General features: G+C 31.0%; 1 protein-coding gene across 1 annotated transcript; it reads left to right on the top strand.

Annotated features, from left to right (window-relative positions):
• The first annotated feature begins 204 nt into the window (after positions 1–204).
• Positions 205–20,412, top strand: LOC130904167 (uncharacterized). The gene is made up of 6 exons (XM_057816761.1): positions 205–906; positions 2,805–3,715; positions 4,289–4,392; positions 9,413–9,605; positions 14,670–15,313; positions 18,754–20,412. Exons 1-6 carry the CDS (start codon positions 480–482, stop codon positions 20,123–20,125), a joined length of 3,651 nt encoding a protein of 1,216 aa, XP_057672744.1. The 5' UTR covers positions 205–479; the 3' UTR covers positions 20,126–20,412.
• The last annotated feature ends 603 nt before the right edge of the window (positions 20,413–21,015 follow it).

Raw genomic sequence — 21,015 nt, 5'->3', positions numbered from 1 at the left:
TCTAGTAGAATGTGTTTTATATTTACTATTGATTTAATTAATGGATACTATCAGCAGAAGTTGAGCTCAAATATTCACAGCTATTGAATATTTTGCATTTTTTGAAAATACTATATGAAATCATACTAATTTAACTATGATCAATATAATACAGCAAAACCCTTTTAGAGAAGGTTGGCGACCGTGTTTGGCGGTTTTTTTTCTGACAGCGTCATTCATAGTTTGATGTTTGATCTGGACTGCCATTTTCTTGTATTACATTTTTGGAAACATTTCAATTTTTTCGAGAAACGGAAAATGTTAAGTAAAAAGTGTAACATTCTACATGTTGGTTAAGCTTAAATTATTATTATACATGAACTAGAGACTGTTCCTATAAACAGTGCTTATTTGTCTTCTTAGAGCTAATTGATGGTAATTCCAAGGATGAGCTTATATGTTAAATGGTTTGTTGAAAGTGTGCATTGAGTTTTATTAATATGGAGAGCATAAAAAAAACACGTGGAAGGTCCAAATCTAGAACTTCAGAATCTGACAAAACAGAAATAAATACCAATTTAAATGGAAATAATGTAAGTTTAACAAAAGCAAAAGGAGAACAAGTGGAATCAAACGAAACGGGCACATGTAAAAGTGTAGAGGATCAACAAGTTAAGAAAGAAGATGTGGAACTAGTAGTAGGAATGGAAACAAGCCCTATAAATAAACAATCTGAATTTGTTAAAGATGTAACAACAGATGAAGAAGTAACAAACAGTAAGGCAATTATAGATAATCCCAAAGAAAAAGTTCCTAAAGGAAGGAAACTAAAATCATTCGAGGCAATGCAAACTGATAACGAATCAAGTGAAAAAGAAAAAAAAAGTGTTACAACGTCACAGTTAGATCCCTCAGTAACAATAAAAGGTAAATAACAGATTTTTTTTGTTAAACGTGTTATATAGCAGTTTAATTTTTAAAATAAAACATTTTTTATTAAATAAATATATTTGCATTAGAAAAATGAATTCTAATATAGGTAAATATGTTCATTATGCTTCATATATTATTTGTTGAATTATAAGTATATTCAAATTAAATAACTTGTACATTTCAGTTAGAAATATAATGAAAACCTGTCAATTATTAGCCATTATGCTGCAGTTTTATGCATTGTAAAGTTATAAAAAGATAAGAGATCTGAAAGCCAGTGCATTTAAATACTTTCTAAACAAGTAGGTCATAATATGTTCAGTTCTATTGGCAAAAGATTTGATTCCAGTATTTTGAATTATTTTGGTTTATAATTCTGCTATGGACATTTAAATGCTCAATTGCATAATCAAAATTTAATTGTCCTATAGATTTTTTAATGTTTTGGTTGTTTTTCTATAAAATATGTGTACCACTTAACTTGTCATTTCTTATTAAATAGATTTGTTAGATCTACAAATGATATTAAGGCAGTGTAATTATATCTTCGGATTTTTTTTTGGAAAACTTCTATTATTGACCTATTTTTTCTTAACCAATATTAACCCTGAAATTTATATATGATAACAATCTATTCATTGTTATCATTTTGGTTTTTATAATCAATTTTAGTTGCTACATGCAACATACAGAATGCTTTCAAAATAAAGTTTTTGCAAAATTCTTGCCTACATATGTAAAACAATGAATTAGAACAGATCTGCTTGGTAGAAACTCTCTTACATAATCTAAATCAAAAATGAAAATAGCTCTATAATGCTCCTTAATTTATTTTACAGTTGCATGACTAAAGAGTTTTGAGAAAATCAAATCATCATCCGAATGTTATTGGTGAAGTCACATAGATATTTTTTAATGACTGGATTCCACACAAAACAAACTTTGTTTACATTTGAATTACTAGAGATTGATGTTAGTATTACATAATTTTAATATTGAAAAAAATTTCATATATGAGATTGAATTTGAAATCCTCTCTGAAAATGAATCAAGAGAGATTTGTGCATTGTCATAATGCAAAAGATAGATGTTTGCTCATTTTTCTTTCTTTACACATTGTCTCACAAATGCTCCAGTACCTCAATATAACATCTTAAATTTACCATTGTTCCATTGGAATGGACTCTGATTATGCTATGTCTCCTCACTATCAAAAAATAATTCTGACTGGTTTCACAATGAAATATCTGATTTTTTTGTCTTTTTCGAGTCACCTCTTAAATTCCTTTAACAACAGCATACTTTCAGGCACCAATTTTTGCCTATTATTGACTGGAATCTGAAAATAACTTGTAAGTGATTTTAACTAGACAAGTCAATTGTTCCTTTGAGATTTCATGGTAAATTCACCATAAATGTAGCAAAAAATGTCAGGAGAGCTTTGCGGTTATAGTAGTAGACTGACAAGCCTGAACGGTTCTAAACTCAACATATGTGTGTGACATATCGGGTAATTGCTGTAGAAATTCCATATTTTCTCAAAATCTCTTATGTTACTTTTTCTTTCAGACTGTAATGTAATTTTTGTCAATAAAAGATAACAGGAAAATATTTAAGCAATTAATAAACTTAACTTTTTCCATTAATGACACTTTCAATATTGACACATTTTATTCTAAGTTATGTGCCATGTAAAAATTAATTTATTTTTTATTCTTATCCCATTCTCTTTATGTATGTTTGAATTATTTCTACTCTTTTGGTCTTGCTATATTAATAGAGCTGAATTGATTATTATACATAATAAACTAAATTAATGTTAATCTTTCCTAAACATATTTATGAAAGTTCCATATTTTGATATATATAAAGAAAAATGTTTTTTTTTATAGAAGAACTTGAACCAGATCTTTATCCTATCAGTAGCTCCGAATCTCTAGGCAAGGGGAAGAGAGCTAGAATACCAAACAAACGGTACAGCGACATTATTGCATCACCTACATACAATAAGAAATCTGTTTTACATATACCAGAAAATGGAAATGATACAGATGTTTCGATAAAAGAAGAAGTAGGATTAAGTCCCTCTTATGGTTCATCAACTTCTAGAAACTCAAGTCCTCAATTAAAAAGAACAAAATTATCCACTGATCTATCAGATCCAAAATATTTGAAACCTTTCCAATATGGCTGGAGAAGGGAGTTAGTTTGGAGAGGCATATATGATGAAAGCAAAAGTAGAGTTGGTGATATTTACTATTACACTCCAGAAGGAAAAAAAGTTAGGTCTAGAAGAGAGGTTTCTGAATATTTAACAAACACCGATCTAACAATAGATAACTTTTCTTTTTTTAAAGATGCCATAGGCCTTGATGATCCAGGAAAAGAAATAATACGAGATGCTAAAGGGAAAATGTCAGATTCCCAGGATAAACAAGTACATGTAAATTCCTTGAAAAATACTATACAGTCACCAAAATACTCGAAATTAGACAGCAGTGAGCCAACTACTTCAACATTGACCAGTCAAAAATTGACTAACAAAAAATTAGCCGGTCAAAAGTTGGTTAATCAAAAGTTGACTAGCAAAATGTTGACTAATCCAAAGATAAACATTACAAAGGCTGCAAAATCAAAGTTTGCAAGCACCAAAGTAAGAGGCATTATGACAGGATCCAAACCTATAAGATCAAAAGTTTCACTTAAAAGACTTAGAGGTCATGGGAGAATCAAACCTAAACGAAATTTGAATGAAATGGATAAACTTCCACCTAAAAGGCGTTCCAGGAAGAGTAACATTACGGTGAGTTTTGTATCTCCTATTTTTTATACTAAGAAAACTTAATTCGAAAAAGTGTTATTTTTAATGCAGATCCATACTTTCAAATTGAAAGATTTCCTTATACTGAACATTATTACAATGAAAAAACATTTTGAATTAATTGTAATCTTTGCTTGAAGTTCCTACAAATAAGATAGTTTTTTATCTTTGTTTAAGTTTAAACAGGTGATAGATAGCCCCTTAATTATCTTCATTTAGCAACATTTATGTTATCTATTTCATCCTGTATAATTCAATGTCTGATGAAGAAATAAATTTTAGAAGTATTGGTTTATCATTTCTACTTAAATTTTCATAGTTTGTTCCTTTCAAATTAGTATTTAATTGCTTCCAGTCATTTATTAAGTGCATATAAAAATAAATATGTTACAATTTTTAATTGGTAGATATTTCTTCAACAAAAACAGCACTTAGGATGTCATAAAATGTTGATGTACTATTTAAAATTAAGACAATTGTTATTGGATTGTTTATTCATCTGTCACTTATGCTTCAATATAAATGTCATGTAACTAATTTTATTATTTTCAAAAGGTTCCAATGAATGAGGAACCATTGAAGCCCGAGAAAACTGAGGAGGAAAAAATGGAAGTTGTAACGTCTCCCAAAGTTACTCAAAAGAATACTAGAAGTTCGAGGTAAGTAATTTTGTATAAAATATTCATGTTTCCAGTATAATCTACATATATGATTTAGTAAATTTTTGAAATTAGAAATCGAACAAAGGTCAAGTAGCAATTTCTGCACCACATGTTTATACTTATCATCTATGAATTGGATATTTGGTTGATTGCATTTTTATGTAGTACCCTTATCCAGTATCAATTTAAATAACTATTTAAAAAAATGCATTCTATACTGGGTAAACTACAGCCTAGGAATTAAAATGCAATCTACCAAACAAATTAATATGTTTTCATCCATTTCCCTCCTCCTTTTTAAACAACCTAATAGCAATACAAAATATTCAGTTTTTCCAATACACTATTTTCTTATACACTCATACCTTATTACACCTATAGTTTGTCATTTGCCATTCAATATTTCTAGTTTGTTTTGTTTTCTTGTAAAAATATTACATGAAATGATACACGAAGGAAAGTAATTGATTTCTTAAGGAAATAACATTCTTGAAATCTGTTCTTATTAAAACTGAATGAAGAATCAGAATTTCAGATAACTTTGGAAACACCCTTTATTCAGTAAGTCAGCTTTATTACCTTTGCACACTATAGCAAAATTATCAATTAGGTTACTAAAAATCAAAGAATAAGAAATTTAATCTGTGATGATACGTACCTCATCTATTAGGTCGCCTAACCACACGATTAGCCTTCAATATTTGTCAAAAATATTCAATCAAAATGACTAATCATTTGCATATATTATTATGTTAGAGATATATGTTCCAGCCTAACAAAACTCGAAAATAGATTGAGAATTTCATTACTTTTATATTATTTCCATGTGTATAAAAAATAAAATTACACCATTTATCAATACAATGCAAAAAAATAAAATGAAATATGATAAAAATCAGAAGTGGAGTAAGACAAAGATGTGTGCTGTCTCCTCCACTCCTGTTTAATTTTTATTCGTAGGCGAGTTTTCAGGAGGCTCCTGAGGACCTGGAGATTGGAATTAAGATTAATGGGGTGAAGATTAATAATATCAGAATACTGATGACACGGTCTTAATGGCTGATAACTTGTCGAACCTACAACAATTGATCAATAAAGTAGGAGAATAAACGGAAACAATGGGTTCAAATATAAATATGATCTTATCTAGAAACTGCAATATGTACAAAAATTCTAGTATAACATTGAATGCAAGGTTCATAGAAAGAGTAATCAAATTTAAGTATTGGGACATATGGCTTTTTGAAGACTAGACATCAGACAAAGAAATAAAATGCCACATTGAACAAGCCCGACAGGCATTTCTGAGACTTTGAAAAGTGTTTACCAATTTTGACCTTAACTACAATTAAGATTCATCAAATGCTACGTGGGGTAGGTGCTTCTCTATGAATAAAGATAAATAAACTAGAAGCTCTCGAAATGTAGATATATTGCAGAATTTTTAAAGTTCCCTAGACAGCTATACTAACAAATGAAGAAGACGTGTTAACATACAAGAGCTTAAAATTATTAAATAGAGGAGAACAGTATACAGAGGGTATCTACTTTGAAATATGAAATATCAATTCCTGCAACTGTTAATTTAGGCTGGAGAGGAGTCGGAAAAAGGAAAATGTGTTGGCTGTGAAATATCAATGGACAGTCGTTAATACAAGCCCCAAGGAATAGAGACATAATGTAAAATGTTATTGCATATATCCAATAATGGATTGCATTAGTAAAAGAAAAAAGGGAAGAGGAAGAATTGTATAGTATGTATAATAGAAGTAGAGGAAGTGTAAGATGTGAAAAAGTATAAGTACAAAGCCCTCATCATTATTGAAAAATTATTTTCTTAAACTGATAACCATAATAATCGGTAAGAAGATAAGGATACATTAGAGGACTTAAGGAGAATAGAAGGATAATATTGACAATACCCATGCAGCTTTACACAAGTTGAGACTGCTGAAAGAACAGAGGAGTTAATTTAAATTAGTTTACGATTTTTAATTATAAAAAGTATACAGTTATCAATTCAGACTTTATAAATATTCTTAGGGAGCTAAATTGTAGGATAAGGGCCTGTATGAAAATCTATTGTTTGTTGAAGTTTATCAATCAATCAAATAAAAATGCTTTTTACCACTACCTCTTTGGAAATTTTCATATGAATATATAACTTTTAAAAATATTTTGTGAAACATAAATACCAATATAATATCGTTAACTTATTCTTATTTAGCAGTATCAATTTTAATATAACGTGTGGATAAATTATGATAAACTAGATTTCTACTCCACTATTTGGGTATTCAATATTTCTGTAATTAAAAAAAATAAAGATAAAAGCAACGCCCAACAAAACCCCATCCCAATAAGGGATCAAATAATCCATCTTATTCAACTAAACAATGTATAAATAAATTATACAGATATAATTGTACATCTCTCAGCTGTTCATTTGTAATTCCACATAAACATAACTGTTGTCCTTGATAACCACCCCAAGATATACATAACTTTGAACTTGTTCTAAGCTCATTGCCTTTTCTTCGTTCAGTTGTATTGACAAACTTCTAATTGCTATTTTCCTTTTTGTTGTTGTTATTATCATGAACTTTAATTTATCTTCGTTGACTCATAGATTAACTGTCTCTGCAATTTCTATGAAGGCTTTACAGGTTTCTTTAAGCTCGTCTTCCAATGCTGAAAGGATTACTACATCGTCTACGTATGCCAGTAGTTGCGTTGTTCTTGTTCAAACCGATTTCACGTACGTACTATCTATTCTAATACTATATTGAACAGTGTAGTGGATAAAGAATCTCCCTGTTTTAATCCTGTGTTGATCTGGAAACATTTTCGTAAGACTTATGATTTTTTTAGAATACTAAGATAGTTCATAATGCTATTACTGCTGTTTCTGTCCATAGTATAATAAGTTTTTTGGAAATCTATGAGTGAAAATGTGGTATGTGACTGATTTTCCAGATCGAAAACCCCATTGGTAGTCTCAGAACAAGTTTTCTCCATATACTCTCAAACTTTTATTTATGGTCTTGGTAAAAATTTTGTAGGTTGTATCTAGTAGTGCTATACCTCTGTAGTTTCTGCATTCATTTCTTTGTCCTTTCTTGTGTATCGGTACCATTATTGCCATTTTCCACATTTCTGATAATGTCTCTTGTTGCCATATACTGCTTATTAAATGATATATTCTCGTCTTCAGTGCATTTCCACCATTCATTCATTCCACCGTTTTTAGTCCCAGAATTATTTCTAGTATTTCCTCCCTTATTGGTGGCAATATATTTTTGATATTATTCCAATCTTGGGTTGTAAGCTCCTTCCATTGTCCACCTTCGTTTTCTGCGATTAACTATGTCATAAAATATTAAAATCGATGTAACTCTTTCTAGTTGAAATATAATATGAATTAAGAAGTCAAATTTGGTAATATATAGATAATCCATTTTACAAATTTTCTAAACAATTACATGTAAAACGTTCATTCCTTAATTGAGATTAGTAGAAATCCTTTTGCCAATCTTCAATAATTTTTCTCCAATTTGTTTCTTTAATTCAGAAACGTCACGCGAATATAATATTAGCTTGTTTTCATATTTGAAATGTAATTCGAAAAAACTATACATACAGTTTTATGTTATAACCATATATGCTGAGAATAATAGAAATTAACATTTCACTTTATGAACATTCCATTGTGACTTATGGGACATTTCACTATGTATTATTTCGCTACTTTAAAAAATGTAAAAGAAATACATCATTTAACAAATTACTTGTTAATATTTATACAAAACGTTCATTTCTTAGTTATTATTAAAGAAATTTGACTGGATATATCAGTGAAAATATCTTTCTTTTGTCTTCTTGTATCCAAAGGCAAATTTTAGATAAAACAACATATGAGCCATTTATTTTGCATGTTGCATACTTCAGTTTCAAAAATATTGAATTAATGATGAAAGTTATTACAATTTAACGGTACCACTTCGTTTTAAAAAAATATGCAATAAAATGATAGTTCACTAAAAATTGAATGGAAGTGCGACAATTTATGGCATATGTCGTTTTCATTGGTTATTTATGTAGTTTTAAAATCCCTTATTGCATTAAAAAAATATTATACAGGGTGTAATATTCAATACGAATCCCTAAATTGATTTTTCCAAAGCCGGTCTTGGAATTTCTAAGATTAGCTAATACCAGTCTAATGCTTGATAGTGGTGTACTACATCATGAAGAAAATCAAATGAGCTGTGTAAACACTAACCAATTAAAATTTATGGCCAATTTCACAATTACCCTGTAAATTTATAAAAAAGAGTCGACACTTTTTAGTAGCCTCACGAAGAACTCTACATATGATAAAAGTTCCTTATGAGTCATCCTATATATGTAATTTATTCACCAATTTAATTATTTTATGTGTGCAAATATTCATTCATTCACAATAATAAACAGATAATTTTGATAGTGATGATAAAATAAAATTTTGAAATTGTGACCGATGGGACAAAATAAGTGGACATGTTCATACAGCTGTTTTATTATTATTCTTAATAATTCAATTATTGGTACTTTGGAACTTTTAATAAGAACAATTCCCCAATAAAATACTTGAATTCTTATCTATTTTTTTTTCATTATTTGCCCCAATATATCATAAATTCAATTTCATCAACATTTCTTTATTTTTCTTTCCTTGTAATACAACTTTTTGTCGCTTCTGACTTATTAGTGTTGCTTTACAAATCTTTTATGTCCACTCTTCTCTATGTTAAATTACATTGATATTTAAATTAATACCATACAAACAACTAAAGTATTACTGTTCATAAATCTTGTATAATTAAAAAATAGATAAAGCAGTGAAATCGATGAATCAATTTTGATTTGTTTTTTCATATATTCTCCCCATTCGTAACTATAGATCCAAGCACACAAAAATAGTTCGTTTATTTTCCCGTAACTTCTTAATTCCCTATTACATGGTAACATATTGTAGTTTTGAAGGAGAAGATGAGCACAGTGAAGAAATTAGCTTAGCCGATCCTAATAAACCATATCAACCGTGTTCAATTCGTTGTAAAGGTGTACATGGTATAATACCTACGTTGCAGTGCCAGATATGCTTATGCCTTTATCATCATGAATGTGTGGGCTACGCTCCACATCTTTCATTACCATATATTTGCAAGGTATAGTACTATCCCTTAAAATGATGTGGGTGGGTTATAGGCAAGTGGACAGTCGAATTAACCATAATTTTTTTCAGCCACTACACTTTGAATATTCATCAATTACACCATTCAGTGGCGAATAAATATTAATATTTACCAAATTAAAAAAACAACTATGAGATGTACAAGATTGTTAATGAGTATAATATAAGGGAATGTTTGTATGTATGTATGTATGATTTACAAAACTTGATTTAATTGAGAAATTTATGAATCTCTAAGTATTACACTATCTTCTTGAAATTTTAAACTAAAAGAGAGTAATTCAAGGGGATGTTACAATCTGGGCTCTATTAAAGTGGCTCTAGGTTAATTTTTGGGAAATATTGTAGCTAATAAAGGGATGAAATAAATAAGGTTCTAGTGCTGATTAACTGTTTTTTGATTACATCTTAATCTTCAAATGGATAACTAAATCAAAATAAAATAATTATGGATAGTTGAGACCTTAGCAGATACTCATTTTGCATATTTCTAAACATTATGTATATTATTTGTATTTTTTAGACATAATGTTTGGAAAAAAATCCATGGTGGATCGATAAATTTTAAAGGATGTAAAAAAATGTTTTGAGGATCACTAACAAGTCAAAAAGCTGTATTTTGAAATGGTTCAAACTTTGATATACTAAAAATTTTTTCAAGAGGGAATAATAAATAATTCCAAACTTTTTTATACATAAAGTTGAAGGTTGATGAGTTTTTTGGATATCAGTTCGTATCAAAACCATCCCAGTGTTTAAGAGTTTTAATCATCAAAAAAAATACTTTGCAAATTTCAAAATAATCCCAAAATGTTTTATACATAAAGTTGAAGTTGAGTTTTTTGGATATCAGCTCTTATAAAACCTTCTCAGTGTATGAAAGTTTTAATCATCAAAAAATGTACTTCATATCATCCAATGGGGACCAGAAATTTTCATATTTTATTTGTCTCTGATTCTAAAATTGCTTCGTCTTATGACTTTTGTGAAACCCTTTATTAGATACTTTCTTTAAAATGGATAAGAAACATATTTCTCTAAAAAATCTATGGTGGATCCATAAAAAATATTTTGAGGATCACTAATAAGCCAAAAAGCTGCATTTCGAAATGTTTAAAACTTTCATACACTAAAAATTTTTTCAAAAGGGAATAATTCCAAAATTTTTGATACATACAGTTAAAGATTTTTGAATTTTTAGGATATCACTTCAATCTCAGTGTATGAAAGTTTTAATTATCAAAAAATGTACTTTATGTCGTCCAGTGGTGATCAAAAATTTTCATATTTTATTCATCTCTGGTACGAAAATAGCTTCGTTTTGTGACTTTGTGAAACCCTTTATTAGATACTTTTACTTAAGGTAGATAAAAACATATACATATCATGAAAAAAATCCATGGTGGATCCATAAAAAATGTTTTGAAGATCACTGGAAAGCCAAAAAGCTGTATTTTGAAATAATTGAAACTGAAAATGTTGCTCCAGGTCTACTGCAGACTCGTCCCCATTGTTCGTCGGTCTAATTAACGTGTGTTCTGGCATAGGTGGACTGAAGTTAATTTGGGGCCATTAAATGACCTTTTTGGCTCAAATCTAGCTGCCTTAAGTCTTCTTCTGACTTTCCAGACACTCCTCGCGTTTCTCTGAGTACTTGTTGGGTTTGAACAAGAGTGAAGACTCGATTTCTCAGCGATGTGCTAACAATAAACCGGTCATCTCTCTTGGATGTGCACCTTTTTATTTCGGAACCGCGACCTCTATAAAAGTTACCGGCAACGACGATAAACGCTGGAAACAACAGACTGACTCATGTTTAACGCACTGATCACTTCTCATTGACTCTGGTTTGTCGCTAAAAATCTTTCAAATTATGTATTCAACGAAAAAACTAACCATTAATATCCCGTATCTTGGTTCGTGTTGGTCGTAGAAAAATAATAAAAAAAGGATTTTGTTTGTCTTTTTAAAAGCTACGACTTTGCTATACAGTTTTTAAGGTGAAAAGCAAATTTTTCGAGTCATTCGCAAAAAACATTTGAAAATGTCTATTTTTTCGTCGACTGTTACTTTCAACCGCAAAAAACCCGAAAAATATGAATTTTACGAAGAAAACGTTAACAACATTTTATTCATAGAATTACTTTTTCTATCGATTCCTGCAATCAGAATGTGAAAAAAATTCCACCCCGAGGAGGGGTGGCAACCACCCCCAATCTCTTAACGTGCGGTGGCATGATATATAAAATAATCCTTGGGCTATTCCCTACCTTCTGTAAAAATTTCAATTAAATCCAAACAGGACGAAAAAATGCGATTTCGTTTCCTAGACTAAATATTTGTCCTGTTTCTACGTACTGTAACATTACCTAAAAGTGGTTCTTATAGTTTATTATAATATAAAAGTTTCATCTATATTGTTCGTAAACATCTTTAACTTCTAACTGTAGAATGGTAAATACAAGTGTTGGATTTATTTTTGATGTTCTAAACTAGCAAGGCATAACCTAACTTCCTACATTCCCTATTCTCACTGTCAGGCAACATCCTATGGTGTGACAGTATTTCTATTGAAATTCTGTATTTCTACAGGGTGTCCCACGACGAGTTACAAGATAAAGAAAAATACTTTTTTACTTCTTAGTGCTTGTAAATAAAATTTAGACCACACCTGCATCTCTAAAAATTTACAGAAAACATTTAATATCTGGATAACGGTAAAGCTTCGGTATAGGAAAGTATACATGAATTTGCCTTATTTTACACCCCTGAATGCATTAAAATAGAAAAAACCGGGTGGTTCTATTAAATAAAATAAAGAAATTTGATATTTATGAAGTTAAATTTTGAACACTTCTTATACACACCCTGTATAGAATGAAAAATATTTCAACATAGATTCAATATACGTCTGATCTTACTAAAAGCAACCGAACAGAAACCATTTTCATATCTTTGAGGGTATCCTCGTAAAAAAATCATTTATAAGAGTCTGCAACGATCAAATTTTTAACAAAAAAATTAATAGTCCAAAAAGTATGCATTTTCCGAAAAAAGTTTTTAGACAAAAGTATACTAAACTTTTACGTAGATTTCAAAAATGTAATAATATACAGGGTGTTACATTTAAAATAACAAAGTTACAGTCAACTTCCGGTTCTACCGGCCATCTTTGAAAATATTTTAATTAAAAAGATGTATTTAAGTATAAAGTATTTTGCCATAATGAGATAGCTTTAACTCGTCGTGGGACACCCTATATAATCTAATAAGTACAGTGATCATTTATTATACTTTGGAGGAGTGGCTTTTGTTTTAGTTATAAACTAACAGTGATATTTGATATGAAATTTTGCCGCTATTATAAATCTACTGGACTATTTCTATTTTCTATTTTTGGTATATAATAAAAATGATTATAAAACAAAGTTTCATAATCAATTAGACAAAAATCGTTTCGTTTTTATTTTTTATTAGTATGTATTAAAGAGAATAAGAATTTGAAATATAATTATTTAAACATAAATATTATCTAAGCTATGTTGGAAGCATCCTCTTATTTCTTCATAATTAGATCAGGACTAATCTTATCGAAATTAGGGAATTTCTAACCATTACCCGTGGAAACAAAGTAAGTTCTATGAGGTGCGATTTGGAAACACTCTGTATATATACTGATACTTGTCATCCAACTGCTTCTTCCATTCTTATATCTCTACTAAATTTAGTTTTCATTTCTATAGGGACGAGAGCTCTGCCTCTGGAATTACACTGGAATAATTCAGTGTTGATAGTAACATGGTTGTCAATTTAAAATATTTATTTTTTATATAAAATGAAATAAAACCAATTTTCAGTCGGTTAACTGACAACACTTGCACAACCCACCCATACAAATCGAGTTTTATTTGCAGTAGAGGATTTCAATATTTTTAAATGAAAAGTTTATTACTAATCAAAATGCACATTCTTCTAGTCAGTTTTTTTGAGGAGTATGAAAAAGTAAATAGTTTATAAATTTAATAAATCCTTTTCGACACATTGAGAAGTGGGAAAATTGTGGTATAACAGAAGATGAAGCAGTATAGCTAGCTGATAACAAAAACAGTTGTCCTTTAACCTTGTTCAGATGTGCCAAAAATACAAAATTAATTAGAAAAAAATCAACCAAATATTACTAAAGTTGATGTCGAATAAAATCCTTAGGTACCAATCTAAAAAGGATGTTGACTTACCCTTAATCTCAAAATGCGTTAGAGTCAGAAACGATTTGGTTTACTATATACGAGTGCCGTTTTTTTTTTCAACCTCCGATCACTCCGTTCAAACGTTACGCGGGCATGCGCTGTAGGCGACTGCAAAGCTTTCGCACTGCACACTCCGCGATTGTTGACATTCAGGCGTCAGTCGGCGTTAGTGCTGCAGAAATCCATCGAAGAATGAGTGGTGTGTATGGGGAAAACTTCATGAGTGTTGATGTTGTGTGTGAATGGTGTCGAAAGTTTATAGATGGCCGTAATGATGATGTGCATGATGAAGGGGACCTAGAACGCGAATCTGTCGTTTCAGATAACCTGGTTCAACGAGTTGATACAAAGGTTAAAGAAAACCCCCAATTTACCATTACTGCTTTGTCTACGGAATTTCCAAAAGTTTCGAGGTCTGTTTTGTACTCTATTGTTACTGAACGGTTAGGCTCCATTAGCGACAACTTTCCTTAAAGATGGTATTGAAAAGTTTGTCCACGTATTGACAAATGTCTTAATCTCTTCGGCGATTATGTCGAAAAGTAGACGTAAGTGTACCAATCTTTTGGTAATAAAATTGTTGTCTTTTAATTATAGCCTAAAGGAGGTTGAAAAAAACGGTCCTCGTACTAGAGGTCGATAAATTTATTGCTATTTAGTTTTTTTGAAACATAAATTTGTTTATCATTTCTTAAATGTTTATTTTGTTATTTGAGATTGCTTTGAAGAAATCCTCACTGCATGTTTCGTTTAATGCAACTGAAAGTAATACAATGTTTGTTGTTCTACAGAACTGTCACCTGGAGGGCCAAGAACAAACATCAGAGTCATCTGCTACAGTTTTAAGCGTCTTACCTCCTCTAACACCAATTAATAGCCTAAAATCCTCTGGAAGTCAGGCTATATCTTTACCCCCGCCCAAACTTCAAAAAATACCCAAACTTAATGAACCGATAACACATTTAACACAACCTCCAAAATCTAGATCTTGTAACGAATTAAAAAATAATGATGAAGAATCATTTTTGGTAGGTTCTCTAACGACTTGGTTGCCCCATAATTCAAAAATAATTGATAATACTCATCAGGTTAACGAAACGTCGAACGATGTGGGTACACCCCGACCACAGTATGTTGAATATTTAGCCGGTAGAAAATTTCTTGTGATACCCAAACAAAATTTTATTTCTGTATCTCCTAGATTAGCTGCAGCAGCAGTAACTAGTGTGGAAGAAAATCCCATTAATTTAGATTCTGCTAGTTTAGGTTCGAATCAGCTATTTGAGATCAAAAATGAACCAGATTCTCCGTCTAAGCCTGAAAATTCGCAAACCGCCGTAGCTATGGAAATTGACAATTTTGTTGAAGAAAGCGGAATTGCTGAATCCGCACTTGGAGACGGTAGAAGTGGAATATTGCTGGATATTAAGGCAGAGTGAGTGCCATAGATTTCTTATAGAGCTTTATATCGATAGATTTTTATTGGAAGCGCATTTTTTAATAAAATTTCAAATGAAAATATCTAGTAGGTACATCTGGATGTTTCCAAAGTAATTAACACATTTATATTTCAAAAAATAATTACCTTAAAAATTTAGTAAATTAATATCTTGAAGTTGATGCAAAAAGTTTATCTTTTATAAATTATCATGTTGGTTTTTTGTGAGAAGGGGCTGGGATTAATTCTGCCGGTTGTAGAAGAGCAGCAACGTTTGAAATTGATTTCACTCTCAATAGAAAGTTACTGTTTGGAAATAATACCTAAGAACAGAACTTAGTTTTTGTAATTTTTTTACAGTCAATTGATCTAATCTTAATAAGTAATGAATATGTAAGAATAAAGAATGGGAGTTGATTATAACCCCTAATCGAACAGATTTAGAATACTCGAGACTAATTGAGAAAACCAAAATTATGAAGTTCTTCGTTAGAAAAATAGAAAAGGATTAGTGGCAGATTTAAATGTAATATATTTAAAGCATGGATTTAATATATTCAACTCAATTTACGACTTTGGTTAAAGGAGACGAAATTTGGAAAATAAAATTATGATCCAAGAATGAACTACTATCACAAACGGAACAGTTATCCAAAAATATTAATTTCAAAACTGTAATAGTCCAAAAAAACTAAATATAAGAAATGCTAGTATACGATGATAAATTGAATGGCAAGTAATATTATATATACAGAACGTTTCTTATATTCCCACAATCCTGTCTGTTATTTCCGGTATACAATCGATATTCGGAATTGCTGATATTTATCTAGTAAAACTTTCCTGTCCTTTAATATCTCACCTTTTTTAATAAATGCAACAAAGTTTTTGTAATTATTCATTACCATAACTTTAAAAATTGAAATAGGCTGTCATAGGGGAATAATATTGAATAGTTTCCAAAGGTTTATCAAATACAATAAGACTCCGCTTAACGAGGATATCTGAACATGTAAATAATAGGGTTAGAGGAAGATATATAGAAAATTGGTTAGATATTACATTCAATAATGATTTTTTTAATGGAAATAAAACCAAACATTTATTTCTCACAAAAATAAAAACAAATAAACGAATATACTTATAAAAGCTAATAAAATTTCAAGTCTATTGTGTGTTTTCAATTTTCTCCCTTTTTGTCAAGAAGGCATCTGATGTAGTGTGCGTTTTTCTTATGCATTCCGTTGTTAATAAGTGGATTAAGGATCTATAACACCCCGTCTTGCTTTTGAACTCTCGTCAACATTTGGATCATTTTTAACAAATTTGTCGATAATTTAAGTTATAGTGGTCAAACTCCTTTTTACAAACACCATCGAAAGTTCTTTTTGCTCTTCTTCGAAATCACTACTGTCAATATTTTTATTTTCTTCTTGTTCAGTTAATTCCTTGAACCCGTCATAAGAAAGGCAACTGTTGTTTCTTGAACTATTTCTTCGACGCCTTCCACATTTACCTCATCTAAACAGGTTTGTTTCGTTAATTTCACTATTTCATCCATATCGCAGAGCGTCCAATTTCTTCACTCTTAATTGAATCTCACCGAAATGTTCTTCCATGCTCCTTTCAAAGATCTTTCTGTTATCTCATTCCAAGAAAGGTTTACGTTTTCTACAGCATTTATGATATTGTAGTTTATCCAAAATTCTCTTATTCTTCTGCTTAAATGTTCGCCGCAAATAACAAGCCTTAAAATTGGATATAAATCCTTGGTCCATTGGTTGGATTAACGCAGTTGCTTTAGGTGGCAATAAAACTATTTCGAGTGGAATGCATGTTGTTAAGTCTGATAAATTTGCTAGGTGGCTTGGAGCATTATCAATTAATAGTAGTGCTCTTTGTTCAAGTGTTTTAATTTTGCAATTTACACCTCATATGGGGTGTAGATACAAGGAAAAATAATAAAAAGTGCAAAAAGGGCTACTCATAGACATTGTGCAAAAGAAGCTGACGAAATATGAAATTACTAGCAAAAAAAGCGTAAAAAGAGTAACAATATTTAAATGTAAGGATAAGCGAGACGTGTTGATATTTTCTAAAAAGCATGCTGATAAGACATTAAGCATTGAAAGACGTTAGTGAATGGTTGTAAAGCCTTAAGCCGTGGTCGACTAGAACGAAGGCAAATCTTCTATAGGTCTGTCTGATGAAATGATCAACTTACAACACTTCTTTGAGAAGAACGTTGAAGTGATATAGGAAAATTGCTATTGAATAGTATTCAATATAGTAATTACTGATTTTTAAATCAGTGTAGCAAAGTTACTGAAGAAAGAAACTAGGGATGTTGCTGATCAAGAGACGCCAAAACAAAATAACTCATTGCCTAGTGAAGGAAGAGGATCCAAGTCACAAGGTGCGAAGAGATTGTGAAGGGTCAGTCAAAAAATCATGAAAAAGAAAAACAAATAGACCAATTGTAAGGTAATGATTCAAGGATCCAGCACGATTCATCCAAACTGTAAAACACATTTAAATACGGTCCCTTGGGCCGTGGACAAAGTTCGAAATAAAATACGTCGTGCAGTCCATAGGACCGCTCTGGACTGTGAGGAAAGTGCAAGTACGAGCCTATGGACCGCACGGGGGGTAAATGTGTTAAATAGGATATGTAATAAAAAGGCGTAAAAATTTGTTTATGAACCGATAAAAAAATATTTTACATTTGTGGTACTAATCATAATCAAAAGAGTTGTGGTAGATCACTTACCACATATCATTAAATTAAGAATATCGCTATATTATAGTCACCTTTCTGTTTATAACCCTATCTGTTGTTAAGTAAACCATAACTGTGAAAAATACCATTCTCCAAGGCAAGACGGACATTGGGACACGTATAGCACATGTGAGGTGACGCAGTACTTTACGTAGTTTTTTAATCTACAAGATTAAATACATTGACGCAAAGTGACGACACGCGAGAGCTCACAGACGTGTCCCGCTGTAGCTCAGACACATTTTGCTGTGCCACACGTGTGGTGATTTAATTTTTTTACGAAAAAATGACAATAGAAAAGTTAATAGTGGCGCTAAGGGAACAAAATTGTTAATTGTCCGCTGTTTTTTCTCTTCGATAGAATAAATTTATAGGTGGGTTAAATTTCTGATACAGATGTCAGACGTTTTTGATACCGGCCAGTCGCGAACTGCCAATCATATTCAAACCCCCCGTTTCCTATTTGAAAACGCGTGTCTCAATATGGGGATCACCACGCAGAACGTGTAGCGTGTAAGAGTCTTGTCACGCTACTTGACACGTGCTATACGTGCTCCAATTTACACCTTGCCTAAATCTAGATTGTCCATTGATAAATTTTATATACTTGATAACATGAAATAAAGGTCAATATTAATGTTTTATATCTTTGTTACAGAAATACTCGACAAAAAATAACATCTCCTATTAATCCGGAGGTTAGGACTCCAACGAAAAAACGCACTATCAAACTAAGCAGCATTACAAATGGGGAGGAAAAAGATAAAGAAGATAATAGATTTATGGAGAATTATCTCCAAAATCTGTCATATGGTTATAATACGCTGTTATACGTTTTTCAGTATTTAAAAGTTTCAGATTTATTGAGAGCTGGGTGTGTATGTACGATGTGGCGAGATATCGCACGTCATCCAGCGCTTTGGAAAACTGTCAGAATGAAAAATTCGCAGGTTTATAGATTTGAGGATTTTGCTAATTCTTTGAAAAAACATGGTACCATTCATTTGGATTTGAGAAAGATGCTTCTACCCACTGGAGGTGACGAAATCTGGCCGGAATTTTCAAAAGCTATAGAAAAAGTAGATACTTTGAGACGGATAGAATTATGCAGATGTCCTGCTTCTGTCGTTGAAAACCTTGCCCGATCAAATCCACGTTTAGAAGTCTTGAATGCAATCACTATTCGATGCGAAAGCATGAATCTCGAACCTTTGAAATCTCTAACAGAAATTAAAGAATTAAGGTTAAAGTCTACTGCCGGACTCACTTTAACTTCAAATATAGACTCTCTTAGAGACATGAAATGTTTGAAACACCTTTCACTTACATCAATAAGAGATTTGGACTCGATGAATCTAGGTGTAATAGCAGAGTTAACGAATTTGGAATCATTAGATTTGGGAGAATGTACAGATTTTCCTAAAAACTTTGGAGGAGAAATTCTTATAAAATTGACTAAACTAGAAAAATTGAGGCTCGAAAAAGGACAAGGCAATTGCCATACTTTTGAAATACTGGAAGCTGTTAAACAAATGAAACAATTGGATCAGTTAGAGTTGGTTAATTTTGACATTAAGTCTGGTTTCGATAAAGCATTAGGTGCATGTCAAAATATAAAGAAATTATTAATTATTCCTACATATATATCTCAAAGCGCCACTACTAATCACATGGTATTAGGTGGAGTACTTCGATTGCAAAAGACGTTATCACATTTTGTCTGGGGAGTAACCCTCGAGCTTTTACGGGTCACAGAACTATTTGTCGACCAATGTGAAGAGCCCAAGGAGAAAAAAGAGAAAAAACAAGCCGGTAGTGGCGATTGTATACCTGTTTTAAAACCAGTACCATTGTTGTTAGATAAAGATAACGAAATAGCTCCCGCACTAGAACCACCTCAAGTGGAAATTTTGGCTTTGCCAAGTTTGCAAAAACTGTTGATGCAAAATTTACCCACGACTAGAGTGAAAATTTTGAAAATACCTTTCCACGCGACATGGAGACAAAGTATTACCGATTCCGTAAACTGAACACTAATGTAGTAGAAAAAAGTGAATGTGAATTAGTTTTTTTATAATTATGAAGTTAATTTGAAAAATATTATGTATGAACTGTTTTAGTGCAGTACACAGCAAACATTTTCTTTTTAATTTACTTTATTATGTAGCCACAAGGTTGGATTCATTTTAAACACCCAATTTATTTCAAATATAACTATTATACAAATAGGGTAGCATGTGAATTTTAAATATATAAGTAGAAAGTTGTAAAATGTCGTTTTATGTCTTTGATAACATCATTAAATAACGTAAGTAAACCCGTATTTTAATATTTTCTAGAACAGTGATTCCTAACCGGTGGTTCGCCCCTGGAGGTTCACAGTGTTTGTATAGGGGGTTCGTGAATATAATATTTATAATGACGGATTTTTTAAAACGCTATTAAAATTGAAAGCAATTAAAAACAAAACAAAAACACAAAAATCTATAATAAATTTCAATATTTTCAATTCGTTCTTGCTTACTACGTTTCAAAATTACTTCATCAATATCAACAATTTTATACATTATAATTTATTCTTATTCAAGAGGTGTAGGATTTTATTTTGAATAAAAAATTTGAAAAAATTGATGAAATCTTCATTGGAATCGATAGAACCTATTAGTATAATTTAATGTTTGACGATGATTTCATGCAAATGTTGACCGGGGCCCCGCTATAGATAGCCCATGCGCAAGGTCCAATTTTGGCCTCAAACGTGAGGTGAACTGTTCACGGAAGGCGGCTCTCAATTTGGCAATTGTTTCGTGTGGCGACCCCACGAATAGAAATCGTAGAAATAAATTGGAAAAACATTACAATATACTTATCTGAAAAAATTATAGAGAAACAGGTTAAATGCAGAACATGATCCAAGACT

The sequence above is a fragment of the Diorhabda carinulata genome, chromosome 2 (assembly GCF_026250575.1).
Source record: "Diorhabda carinulata isolate Delta chromosome 2, icDioCari1.1, whole genome shotgun sequence".
NCBI lineage: Eukaryota > Metazoa > Arthropoda > Insecta > Coleoptera > Chrysomelidae > Diorhabda > Diorhabda carinulata.
Note: the sequence above shows the minus strand (reverse complement) of the source record. Positions and strands in the feature narration are given on the sequence as shown.